Raw genomic sequence first — 13,970 nt, 5'->3', positions numbered from 1 at the left:
AGGTAAAACAGCCGATATCAGTACAGACGGGTGGATCTCCACATCCGTAAGACAAGCCTAGATGATATATAATTTGATGATCTCCAATCAATATTCAAAATAGTGCATTGGCCAAAGCCGTCACCAACTGAGAGCCTTTAAGAAATAAAATGATCAACAAACTATGATCAGCTTTATTTGCCATATATAACAGGAATTTGTTGTAATGTGTTGGTCAGTGCACGCCATGCAGCAAAACACAACTTTCAAAAATTATGAAGAATTACAAAAAAAAACTAAAGAATTAGATACAAAAAGCTAATTAAGTTAGAGATTAAAGGATGGATATGGAATAAAATGGGCATAAATAAATAAAAAATGAGAAATTCTGCAGATGCTGGAAATCCAAAACAACACACACAAATTGCTGGAGGAACTCAGCAGGTCCCAAGTCCTGAAGAAGGACCTCAGCCCAAAACGTCCACTGCTCATTCATTTCCATAGATGCTGCCTACCCTGCATAGTTCCTGCAGCATTTTGTGTGTGTTGCTATAAATAAATAAATATCAGCATTACGGAGGAATGGATTAAAGAAAAACAGACAATACTGGAAACACTTGTCAGGTCAGCTAGCATCTGTGGAGAGAGAAACAAACTTAAAGTTTCAAGACAAACAAACTCAAGATGCAAGAAGGCATTGTCACCAAAAGTGAATTTCAGAAACAGTGGAAAGGACAGAATTGGAGAAGAGCAGAGATCTCAAAATGCTGTGACATGAACAAGTTGGCATAAAATAGGGAAGTGATAGGCCGCAGAATATCAACACAAACATATTAAGTTAAATTTTATAAAGAATATGGGCAGGAAAGCTTTGGATCATCTTGTTGACAGTGTTGAATGAGGTGGTTCACCACAGAAAATTGAAAAAAACAGATCTAAACAGCACAAGAGGTCATTCAATCCAAGGGCAAAAATAAAACCTATTTCAAGATAAAAAGCTAACTTATTTCTCAATTTTCTGCACACAGATTTGTAGGTTACTGCATGCCTATTTTTCATCCATGCACGTTTGGGCCTTCACTACCCTTCAGATGCCTTTTAGGTGATGGCAGCACAGACATGGAAACTTAGACTCACACCAGGACAATGGAGTGGGATGGGATCTAAAGGGATGATCCTTTTTGGGTCAACAGGTAAGATTATGAGCATAGGGAGCAGACATCATGGGTGATTTGCCAGCTAAAACAGGGTGGAAACCAGATCTACCCAGGGAAGTGGTGCTGGAGGAGGATGGTCAAACATGTCAAATGCTGCAGAGAGATTTTGTAGGATGTCGTTTAACAAGAGCTGCTTGGGTACTGCATTGAGGCAAAGCATAAAGTTGCACTATTATTAACTAACTGTCCATGTACAGCAATGGTACTGCAGCAATAGACACGTACATGAACCCAGTGGGTTGACAGTGAGATAACAGTGCCAGTGGAACAGAAAGATAAAATGCCATCATCCAAAGTAATCATAACAATGTCATAAAGATAATCTCCTTTTATCTATAGGCCTGCAATATTTAATGAATAACTTGTAATTGTTTTACTTTAGAATATTGTAGAACTCTGTATCAAGTATAAAACTACCGGAGGCAGAGAAAACTGAACTGTTCTTAATTATTGCTAGATAAACACAAGAGATCTTATGACCAAAAATACAAATAAAACATTTGGTGCTAGGTATTTCAGTAACATCAACAAGCTGCTGCGTTTTCAAGATTAAAAGCTCTTTCATGTAGTGAGAACATGCAAAGTTTACATAAGATTTGACTTTGTTTTTATATTCCAGAGATGAGTGAGCTAATCGGCTAAGTTTGCATTCTTTCTGGAACCTACCTGGTAAAATCTGTTTCAACAGCTATAAGACCCTTGGGCATTGAAAAGGCATATAACATGAGCTAGAAGTAGGTAAAAGCAAGATTGCTTGCATGTTCAAAATATATGACCATCTCTTTAATGGATTATGACCAATTAGTGGTGATAAGGTCATCACAGAAAATAAACGTGTCCTTGTTGGGAGGTTAGGAGAAAGAGGATGAATGGTTGGGGATGGAGGAAGTAAACAGGATCTCTCTGGATGGTTCAATAAATCCATTTGGCTGAACTTTGATAAGTACTTGGATGGGAAGAGTGTGGAGGTCAATGGTCCAGGTGTGGTTTGATGGGGCTAGGCAGATCATTAGCTCAGTGCAAACTATATGGACCAAAGGGCCTGCTTCTGTGCTGTCATACTCTATGAATCCCCGTCTCAAATTAGTAGCACCAATAGCAAAACTCTCCAGCTGGCCCATTATTCAACATCACAGAGTGTGGATGCTCTCAACACAGAACTTGAATTGGATATAAAAGTGGGATGGATACACTCAGCAGGTTAGGCAGCATCTGCAGTGAGAGAAATGGAACCAAAGTTTCCACAGAGGCTGCCTGATCTGCTGAGTGTTTCCAGCATTTCTTGTGTTTGTCTCAGTTTTCCAGGTTCTGCACATTGAATTTCAATTAATACCTTAACAGATTGGACAAGCAAGTGCCAATTTTAAGGATTTAAAATTTCAATAGAATTCATCATTTCCCAAGGATTTCTGAAACTCTGGTTACACTGGGTGTGATCGAGTGCAGCGTTAAGGGTACTGCTCTAAGCTGGCAATCAGAAACTTTGCCAGGTGGGTTTCATAGCACCTAGTTGTTTGTGTGGTCTGTGTTAGGGAATACTCTGATGTTACAGAATTATGTGAATATAGCATATATTACTTCAAACAAGAACCAGTCTTCAATTCTTATTGTAAATTACAAGCAGTAATCAGTTTGATGTTAAAGGGGCAGATTTGGAATTACAGTACTGACTATGGAGAGCAGGTTGCCGGTCAAGCAGGGGGCTAGGCTGCTAAGGTTTTTAATGTGGAGTGACCGTGAGACGTTCTCGTAAGCATCAACCAAATGTTAGACAATGGGGTTATGTTAACTGGCCTGCATCAAACCAGCAAACTACAGCTAAGTTGTTTGCACCACTGCAACAAAGTTCAAGGAAACTTGCAAACCAGAATGATATTGTCACTTAGCACATCAAACAAGGTCACATGGTCATGGGTAGCTGATCTATCAATATTTGGGATATTTTAGTCACAGAGTCAGCCCTCATAACATAATTCTTGGGCAACTGAATTCTCTGTTCTCAGCAGCTTTTAGACTGTCTATGTGAATTACTGTAGTTTGTCCCAGCAAAGGCATCCAAACATTTTGAGGTGCCTTATCCATTACAAAGTGCTTCCACTGTAAATACATACTTCAAAAGAACGATCTGTCAGACACCAAATACTGAAGTAAGCAAACACAAACTGCACTGCAGATGCTGTGGTCAAATCAAGACGTACAGCAAAGCTGGATGAACTCAGCAGGTCGGACTGCTTCTTTCAATGGATGCTGCCCAACCTGCTGAGTTCATCCAGCCTTTTTGTACGTACTGAAGTAAGCAATGTCACTGTGGCTTTTGAAATTGTATTGAATCATCTGCTGTTAACATTGTCCTCAAGAGTATAAAATCTTGATGTACTTTGAATTTGGGAGACTCTAGCAAGAAGATCTCCAAGAGAATATTTGTCATGATAAATAAAGACATTCATATCCTACAACTTCTCGGGTTTCTCCAGTGATTTAGTCACAGTTCTAATTAATAAACAAATCAGATAGCATTTGATCAATAAACCCATAGCTCCACAAACTGCACTGACTTACCTGTTCGGCCAGCAGAGCTGCAAGGCTGGAGTAGGCATCGGCAAACTGAGGACCTGACCTAATGGAGTCACGCAGTAATTGTTCAGCCTCGGGCAGCTTCTGCTGAGACCTGCAAGATGTGAAATGCTTGGTAAGAGGTTTGCCTTTCTGTAGCATCATCAGGAGTCTCTTTCTAATAAGCAGCACACCAAAATTCAGGCTAATACTAACACATGGGCTGGGGTTTGCCTCTGAGCTTTGAAGAATAGTTAAACTCTTATACTCCCAGACCATTTGTAGCACCGCAGTTTGAAAGTCAATGGGAGATGGATAGTGAGTGAGAAAGGGAAAGAGGAATGGAAAAAAGGGAGGAAGATAAAGGGAGAGATTTTAAAGTAAAGCAGCAGTGGAGGGGTGAGAGTCAGACAAGAAGGAAGTGGGAGTAGGATTGATGGGAGGTTTCAGTGAACAGAAACTGAGTTTTGGTATAGAACAGCACAATACAGGCTTTTTGGCCCATGATGCGCCAACCATTTAAACTACACTGAAATCAATCTAACTCTTTGCACCCAAATAGTCCTCCATTTTTCTTTAATCAATGTACTTAATCTAAGAGTCTCTTAATGCATCTGTCTCTACAACCACCCCTGGCAGCACGTCCCATGCATTTACCATTCTCCATGTAAATTGGGAGAGTTTTTCTATTCACTCAAAGGGAATAACTTAGCTCATTTAAAATAGTTTCTTTTTCCTTCTGTTTGTATTTATTTCCAATAGGTAAAGTGAGTTCCAGACCTCCAACCTATGAAACTCTATGGGGTCAGGGGCTGCTTCGGATAACAGCAATCCCGATTAAAGACAATATTAAAATGGGTATTGTTTCATTATTGTCACATACACCAGGGTACACTGCAAAACCTGTCATGCATACTGTTAGACAGATCAAATTATTACACAGTGCACTGAGGTAGAACAGGGTTAAACAATAACAATACGGAATAAGGCGAAAGTGCAGTATGGGTAAACAATAAAGTGCAAGATCATAATGAAGTAGATTGTGATGTCAAAAGTCTATCTTATCATACTACAGAACTACTTAATAGTCTTTTTACAGCAAGGAAGAAGCTGTTCTTGAGCCTGGTGGTGTGTCCTATGAGGATTTTGTATCTTGCACCCAGTGGAGGAGGTAAGAAGAGAGAATGTTTGAGGTGGGTGAGATTGAACTCAGTCAAGCTGCTTGCTTTACTGAGGCAGAAGTAGACAATAGACAATAGGTGCAGAAGTAGACCATTTGGCCCTTTGAGCCTGCACCGCCATTCTGAGATCATGGCTGATCATCTACTATCAATAACTGGTTCCTGCCTTGTCCCCATATCCCTTGATTCCCCTATCCATAAGATACCTATCTAGCTCAAGTAGAAGAGAAGCAATCATTGGCGAGCTTTCCCAAACTTTTCCTGTTTTTATTTCAGGTAGTTCACACCATTTTCACTTTACAAAGCAACTATTGCCTATAAAACATTGTCTTCAATACCCACTGCACAAGATATAACACTGGCATTCATGAAGTAGTTCTGTACACAGTAGATTCACTAATGAGAACCGCTTAGAAGTGTGCATAAATTCAGCATATCACCTGAAACCCAGACCAACTTTTATAGCTGCACAGTGTCCTCAATGGTTGCATCACCACCTGGTATGGAAACCCCAATCCCAGAATGGAAAAGACTACAGAAAGTGGTGGTTACAGCCTAGTCCCCCCTCAGGCAAAGCCCTCCCACCATTGAGTACATTTACAGGGAGGGCTGCCATAGGAAAGCAGCATCTATCCATCAAAGACCTCCATCATTCAGGCCAAGCTCATTTCTCCCGACTATTATCAGACAGGAGGGATAGAAGCCTTGGGTCCCACACAACCAGGTTCAGGAACTGTTATTACCCAACAACCATCAGGCTCCTGAACTGGCATGTATAACTTCACTCACCTCAACCCTGAACTTACTGTACAACCTTTTCTAATTTCTTTATTTTATTCTCCAGTTCTCCAAAGGGTGACACAATGGCACAACAGGTACAGCTGCAGCTTCACAGTTTCAGTGACCTGCATTTTAAGGTAGTTTTTGTCTCTGTGATTGTTGGGTGCCAGTGATTCTCCAGAACTAAAGAGTAGGCACTAGCAGTGGGCTCACTCTCAACACAGAGATCCGTCAACCTTCATGAGGACCATTTCTCTGTCAAAAGGAAGTACATAGTCTCTTCATGACCAACCAAAATTCCATATCACTGTTTTTCAGTAAGGGGTCATAACAAGGTCAAACTCCTTGTTTCCGGGTTTAGAACTAATCCTTGGATGGCTGCAGATAACCCCTATGGTATATTAGTAGCTTAAAATGCAGCTTATTTTCATGTTCAGACTTCCCTAGGCAAGCCTTATCAGAAACAGGTTGCGTATTATGGCAAGTTTGGGATGACCCAGATTGCACTATTGAGTTTAAGACAAACAAAGCAAAAAGGATTGAACAGGATAGGATGGTCCTCTGCAGTGAGGAGGTACAACACAAACTGAACAAGACAAATGGGAAGAAATATTGATGCCGATTAAAATACTTTGTTGCTCTGACACAACACAGTCAGTATCCAGCCTCTCCAAGGTCAAAGGACATCAGAGGGTGTGGAAACTTCCCTAATTATGCTGTCTAGTGGCACCTTTACTAATTCAGCTCCCTTACTAGTCTCCAATTTTAGCTAAAAGCCTATACTGAGAGCTAGCACAAACTTACATCAAGAGCAGTGCACCTTTCAATCTCAGCTAAGCGCTGGAGGAGGATTTGGGGTAAGTCCTTTGCCTCACTACGTTTGGAATGCAGCATATCCCATTCATGTAACACCTAGCGTGTAGATTGTGTGTCCAGGTGCGAGTGAGCAAATGTACGCTGAGCAGATGGTGGGGTAAAAGGAAGGGGGGATACGTGAAAGGGCAGTGTTACAAGAATCTACCACTTAGTAATAATGATCAGAGGGGCACAGAGAGAATGTATAATTATCGACAAGTACCTTTATTGTCTTAATGGAAGAGCAAGTGAATTTACACAACTGGATACCTGTGAACACACTTACTGAGTTTTCTGGCCCTCCATGAACAGTCAAAGAGTAGGGAAGGTAATATCAGTAAACGAGGCTCTGCTGGCCATGTGTTCCTTGATGTCCTACACTGATCTCCACATATCAATGGGTATTCCACATCCACGATGGTGGCTCTCTAGAGAGTTATTGCTATTTTGCAATTGAAAACCTCTGCTTTTATATTCATTCCTTATCAATTCAAATGTTGCATTTCAGTGTCATTAGCTATGATTCACCTGACTGACCATAACACCTCCTTATTGGCTCTGGTGCAAGCCAACATCCATTTATTGCCCTTCTTCCGAAAATGACAAGTAATTTCTGGTTCTTTGTTCTCAATCAGTTACCAAACTAGGAACCAGCTTAAATCACTCAGGGCAGACACAGACCCCACCATTCACAAACCTGTGTATTATATCTAACCAAAGGACACCTAACAAACAACTTATTTGGAAATTATCTCTACTCCAGCAGATTACCTGGAGCATCATTGCCTCTCCTTTAAAACACTAAACAAGCCAAACAACTTCAGTTCACAAAATGTAGGATGCATAGCAGCTTCACAAAATGGCAGCCTCTATTTCTTCGACCTCATGACAAAGCAAAGACAATTGTAAAATGATCTGTAGAATGTAGTTCTTTCTGGCCAACAGCAGAATCAGACAAGTAAAGTGTGAGAGGGAATTATGAAAACCGCATGGTTGGAACAATATTGAGTTAAGGAGGGCAGAAAGAACTTAAACCCTGGATGACATGAGCAACCACAACTCAGCATTGGTTAGTGAGGACCACGAAATGATGAGCAAAAAGGCAGAAGAATTTTGAGGAAACTGAATTGGTGCTAATGGATAATGGAGGGTGGGTCACAGGAGGATCTTAAAATTGTGGAATCTGAAAGAGGCAAAGTCATTAATGAAGACTTCAGCAGCAGATGGTATTGTGTGGAGCTGTGAAGTGGGAAGATGAAGATACTGGTACATGTTCTCATCTTTTATATCTTCTGTCTGATGGAAGGGGGGGTGATGAGAGAATAAGCAGTGTAGAAGGGTCTTTGATTATGTTGGCAGGCAGAGTCAATGGAATGTTTCGGAACAACCTGATGTGGCTGCTGGTGACATCACTGAATCACAGCATGTGAATAAAGACGTGGACAGATTCGGTACTGGTAACATAATAGTGTTGGACTAGAGGAAAAGGCCTTAACTTCAGGAGTAACCTGAAATAAAAATGATTAGAAAGCATATGCTATTAGAAGAGGTTGGAAAAACTAGGATTTTCTCTGGAGAAGTGGAGGCTGAGGGGAGATTTGTTAGCAGTTTATAACGTTATACCAGGCATAGAGAGTATGGACAGACCTTTTCCCAGCAACGTCTATTTCCAATATTTGATGACAGGCATTCAAGGTGAGAGGAGGGAAGTTCAAAGGAGATATTTTCTTTAATTGTAATTTGTTGCAATTAAAATTTCCGTTTTACGCAGAAAGTGGAACACACTGCCAAGGGTGCTGATGGAGGTTGATCTGATGGAAGTGTTTAAGAGGCTGTTAGAAAGGCACATGAATATGCAGAGAGTGCAGGGATATGGATCTAGGTACAGGCAGAATGGATTAGGTGCCATTAACTTATTTAGTTCACACAACACTGTGGGCTGAAGGGCTCGTTCATGTTTTATGTTCCAAGAAACTGCATTTCGCTCCAGGAAAGAAAGATTGATTTCCTATTACATAAAGTAAAGTGTTAACCACTTCAATTTCTAGGTAAATGTTTGCTCTTAATTTTAACAACCATATCAAATTCACGACGGAGGAAACTGCAGCTGAAAACAGAACACTGAATTACAGCCCTTAGAGACCTAATCAAACTACACTTGGAATCACTTCTCAAATATTTATTTAGTCTGGCTGACCAAAATTTTAACTTCAGTTTGACTTAAAGCATATTCAGAAGACTGACTTTCACAAAAAAAAGCATCTTGTTGAGCTCACTTTTTCCAGTGCCAAAGATATATGGTGTTGAATAGGCGATGGAACCCATACTATTCTCCCCCAGCCCAGCAACCTGCTAAACCCTGTTGTTTTGATAATGTCTTTTCCTGCTGAAAGGAATGCTGGGATAGGCCAGTCCCCATAGCTGCTTCCAACACAAGGTGGCAAGGGAAAGTATTATCAATTTCAAAAACCAGAAGAAAAATATTAGAAACATAGAAAACCTACAGCACAATACAGGCCCTTCAGCCCACAAAGCTGTGCTGAACATATCCTTACCTTAGAAATTACCTAAGGTTACCCATAGCACTCTATATTCCTAAGCTCCACGTACCAATCCAGGAATCTCTTAAAAGACCCTATCGCATCCGCCTCCACCACTGTTGCCAGCAGCCCATTCCACACACTCACCACTCTCTGCGTAAAAAACTTACCCCTGACATCTCCTCTGTATCTACTCCCCAGCACCTTAAAACTGTGCCCTCTTGTTCTAGCCATCTCAGCCCTGGGAAAAAGCCTCTGACTATACACATGATCAATGCCTCTCATCATCTTATACACCTCTATCAGGTCATCTCTCATCCTCCATTGCTCCAAGGCCGAGTTCACTCAACCTATTCTCATAAGGCATGCTCCCCAATCCAGGAAACATCCTTGTAAATCTCCTCTGCACCCTTTCTATGGTTTCCACATCCATAGTGAGGCAACCAGAACTGAGCACAGTACTCCAAGTAGGGTCTGACCAGGGTCCTATAGAGCTGCAACATTACCTCTCGGCTCTTAAACTCAATCCCACAATTGATTAAAGCCAATGGACCACGTACCTTCTTAACCACAGAGTCAACCTGTGCAGCAGCTTTGAGTGTCCTATGGACTCGGACCCCAAGATCCCTCTGATCCTCTACACTGCCAAGAGTCTTACCATTAATACTATATTCTGTCATCATGTTTGATCTACCGAAATGAACTACCTCACACTTCTCTGAGTTGAACTCCATCTGCCACTTCTCAGCCCAGTTTTGCATCCTATCAATGTCCTGCTGTAACCTCTGACAGCCCTCCACACTATGCACAACACCTCCAACCTTTGTGTCATCAGCAAATTTACTAACCCATCCCTCCACTTCCTCATCCAGGTCATTTATAAAACTCATGAAGAGTAGGGGTCCCAGAACAGATCCTTGAGGCACATTACTGGTGACTGACCTCCATGCAAAATATGACCCATCTACACTACTCTTTGCCTTCTGTGGGCAAGCCAGTTCTGGATCCACAAAGCAATGTCCCCTTGGATCCCATGCCTCCTTACTTTCTCAGTAAGCCTTGCATGGGGTACCTTATCAAATGCCTTGCTGAAATCCATATACACTACATCTACTATTCTTTCTTCATCAATGTGTTTAGTCACATCCTCAAAAAATTCAATCAGGCTCGTAAGGCATGACCTGCCTTTGACAAAGCCATGCTGACTATTCCTAATCATATTATGCCTCTCCAAATGTTTATAAATCCTGCCTCTCAGGATCTTCTCCATCAACTTCCCAACCACTGAAGTAAGACTCACTGGTCTATAATTTCCTGGGCTGTCTCTACTCCCTTTCTTGAATAAGGGAACAATATCCGCAACTCTCCAATCCTCCGGAACCTCTCCCATCCCTATTGATGATGCAAAGATCATCGCCATAGGCTAAGCAATCTCCTCCCTCGCCTCCCACAGTAGCCTGGGGTACATCTCGTCTGGTCCCAGTGACTTATCCAACTTAACAGCAAAGTATTGAATAATTGTTCTTTGTTTAACAACCTTCAGGACCTGATATAGGTTTGCCTGAACAAATTGGACACTGTGCTTGACCAATCATCTAACTAGGGCACTGTATCTCCCAGGTCTGTACCTTGCTCATTTAGGTCAACATACTAGTAACTTTCTGACTGCTGTTCCAAAGAAGACATTGTATTAAGTTTACCAAAACCTCTGAGGCTTTACTTGGTCATATTACTATTATTTGCAGCTCTTGCATTCCCTATTTCTTCCTAATGTGCACAGATTTCTATACATTTCCTAATGATTATCCACTTTAGAGGTAGAATGGGATTCACAGATAGCCTTACACAATGTCATGATCTTTCAAAGCTCCTTGGCCATTGAAACAGTCCCTGTTCTATCATAGGGAAATGTGAGAATCAGTGTAGGCTCCAACAAATTGCAATTAAAGGAAAGATCTGCATAAATGATATTGGATGAGGACCATGTCTTAGTGGTACATTGAGGACAGATCTCCTTATCTTTGAGCTGGTATCCAGGATGTTTTGAGTTGATCAATAGGACATATGATTCCTTGGTTTAACACCTCACTCTAAAGGCAAATGTGGTGCTTCATAACCTACAGCAATGCAACCCATTGAACACAGATAACACTTGGAGAAGACTGATCAAACCACTATGGAATGGACAGTTAAAATACTAATTTCTTTAACACTGTGAGAATAGATGTTGTCAGCACCGGCTGTCCTTTGAACATTATGTGCAAATTGCTGATGGGAATTGTGAAAGCTTCATGGGCTGTTAACCAACTGTCAGCGATCTAGACTGGCGACTGGATATTGTTAGAATCAATTTGTGTAGCTGTACAAGAAAAATGAAGGTCGATAAAACATGCTGAGGGCCTTGTTCAAGATGGAGAAATTGTAAATTAAAGATATCCCAGACACTTCCGCTCACAAAAATAGAGCACATCCACATGGAAAACCAGCGGATTGTTTTTTCTTGTCAGCTTTGTCCCTCCGCTGTTCAAGACACATATCACAAGAGCAGTTCTTCACAGTCATGCATTGATGGTAAACTGACAACTGAACCTTGGAAGGAATGTACATCTGCCTGACACAGTGGGGAACTGCCAAAAGCAGAAACCCTGAGAAGTCTGTCCAAGAGGGAATTGTGGTTAAATTTAGCATTCTGCTGGGGACAACGTATATAGTATATCCAACCACTGCAAAGTGTAAAAATACTCTGAAGATGATTTTATTGTTTTTGTTCAGTGATATGGCTATGAAGTGGGTGCACACATCTGTACATTATCACTGACCAGCCACTGAAATTCCATGGCAACAAAGGCTCAGCTTTGTGCAGTGACCGACTCGACCCCTGACATCCCTGAAGTCACGACGCCATTGACTATAGACAGATCATAAGCATGATGGAAGACTGATCTGCTGCATTGTGACCGTCAACAAAAGGCATTGCAGTTACTTGCTCAGGATTCTCCGACAGTGCCTCCCAAGCATGCAAACTTCGGCTCTTTGAAACTTTGGGGTGGAGAAGAGGGGCAGTTCATCAGATCGTAGGGATTCATGGAACATGGAACACTATACAACATAGTCCATAATGTCTCTGGCTACACACTCGACTGATGCCTCTTATCATTTTGTATACCTCTATCAAGTCACCTCTCATCCTCCTTTGTTCCAAAGAAAAATCCTAGCTTGCCCAACTGATCCTCCAAAGATAATGGGTTTCATTTTCATGAATTTTTCCAATACCTTTTCCCATGAATGACAACTTGCTTCAGCTTCTCGTTAATTCTAAATCTGATGCTCTCCTCTGTTTCTGGGAGACTTTCTTTGCTTCCATGAAGAGAGATGCAAAATGGTGGTTTAATTTCTTCACTGTTTCTTTATTCTCAGATTTAGTTCCCCATACCTCAGGACCTATCTATCAATCATGGGCTGGGACGGTAATGTAGCGGTTTGCGTAATGCTATTACAGTGCCAGTGATCCAGGTTCAATTCCCACCACGGTCTGTAAGGAGTTAGTAAGTTCTCCCTGTGACCATGTGGATTTCTCCAGGTGCTCTGGTTTCCTCCCACATTCCCAAGACATACAGGGTAGTAGGTTAATTAGTCACATGGGTGTAACTGGGCAGTGGGGGCTCATGGGGCTAGAAGAGCCCGTTACCATGTTGTATTTCTAAATTAAACCTCCACACACCAATTTGACAGGCAGAGCCTTATTAAATGGTGTGTCGGAAAACAGCCCAAGAAGGAATTCTTTTCTTCATGATCATGAAAACAGAAACTGCCTTTACACGGTATCCTCATGATCCTCGGGATGATTCAAACATATTGCAGTTGACAACATCCTACGTACCTACTGCAGTAATGTGGGCGCTAATCTGCATGGCAAGTAGGTAAGTGACAGTGGCAAAATACTTTGTTTCAGCGATATATGTTGAAGATTATTTAATAAACTGGAATACTGGAAGAGACCTCCCCACAAAACTCTCCTTTAACAAGGCCCTGAGGAATGGACTCTTTTTAAGGCCTAGAAGGCCATAGGCCTAATGCAGGCAAATGGCATTATAGACGGGTACAATAGCTAGCACGGACAGGGTGGGCTGAAGGGTCTGTTACTGTGCTGTTCAACTCTATGACACCCAATTTGAAAGCAAATCTGCAGCAGCGTCCTCTGAAGTAAAACTAACAACCAGAGAAAGGGCCAGAGAAAGCTGAGCACAATTAAACTAGGAGTCCCTCACTGGGAGAAAATGGGTTCTTTCAGATAACAAAGAAACATAACCAACTCCCAGTGTGGGCTGTTACTTTCTCATTAATTACTGCTATTTGAAAGAAACTGAATTGCTAGATTCAGGAGAGGGGATTCAAGACTATAGTAATGCTGAAAATGCTATTTCTTGTCAGAAGAGGTGGAATCCATTTATTAATCCTTGTTGGAACTAACTAAGTGGGTGACCCCTGTGCACCATAGGAAGTTTTTCATTTAGAAACAAGATTTGGAGTACGAAAGGTTGAGTTCTATTTACCGGTAAATTCTGTAACCATGACAACTGTAGATAAAGAGAAAAAAAAGTTCAGTGTCCGAGAGCTTAACTTGGCCTAGTGGAGAGCCACAAAGGCTTGGAGGGTGCAAGGTTCAATCCTCAGTCTGCAGGGGTGTGGTGGTTCAGTTCCAAAACACCTGTTGAGTGAGAGAGCTTAACAGAAATATGAGCGGTGTGTGCGGCTGCATTAAGCAGTGCATTGAGTCAGAGCACCTAGGCCCCAAGCGTCACTGTGTAGCGAGGTCCTTCCTGTCCCTGCACAGTGAAGGATGGGCCTACGCCTTTTTTTCATGT

General features: G+C 41.6%; 1 protein-coding gene across 2 annotated transcripts in view; it reads right to left on the bottom strand.

Moving 5' to 3' along the window:
* Positions 1-13,970, bottom strand: part of tmtc1 (transmembrane O-mannosyltransferase targeting cadherins 1) — a 175,358-nt gene that overhangs the window by 29,009 nt on the left and 132,379 nt on the right. For both annotated transcript variants that reach the window (XM_073059004.1, XM_073059003.1), the window contains exon 12: positions 3,756-3,864. In XM_073059004.1, the coding sequence (XP_072915105.1) occupies positions 3,756-3,864 (109 nt within the window). The remainder of the gene's footprint in view (positions 1-3,755; positions 3,865-13,970) is intronic.

The sequence above is a fragment of the Hemitrygon akajei genome, chromosome 10 (genome assembly GCF_048418815.1).
Source record: "Hemitrygon akajei chromosome 10, sHemAka1.3, whole genome shotgun sequence".
Taxonomy (NCBI): domain Eukaryota; kingdom Metazoa; phylum Chordata; class Chondrichthyes; order Myliobatiformes; family Dasyatidae; genus Hemitrygon; species Hemitrygon akajei.
Note: the sequence above shows the minus strand (reverse complement) of the source record. Positions and strands in the feature narration are given on the sequence as shown.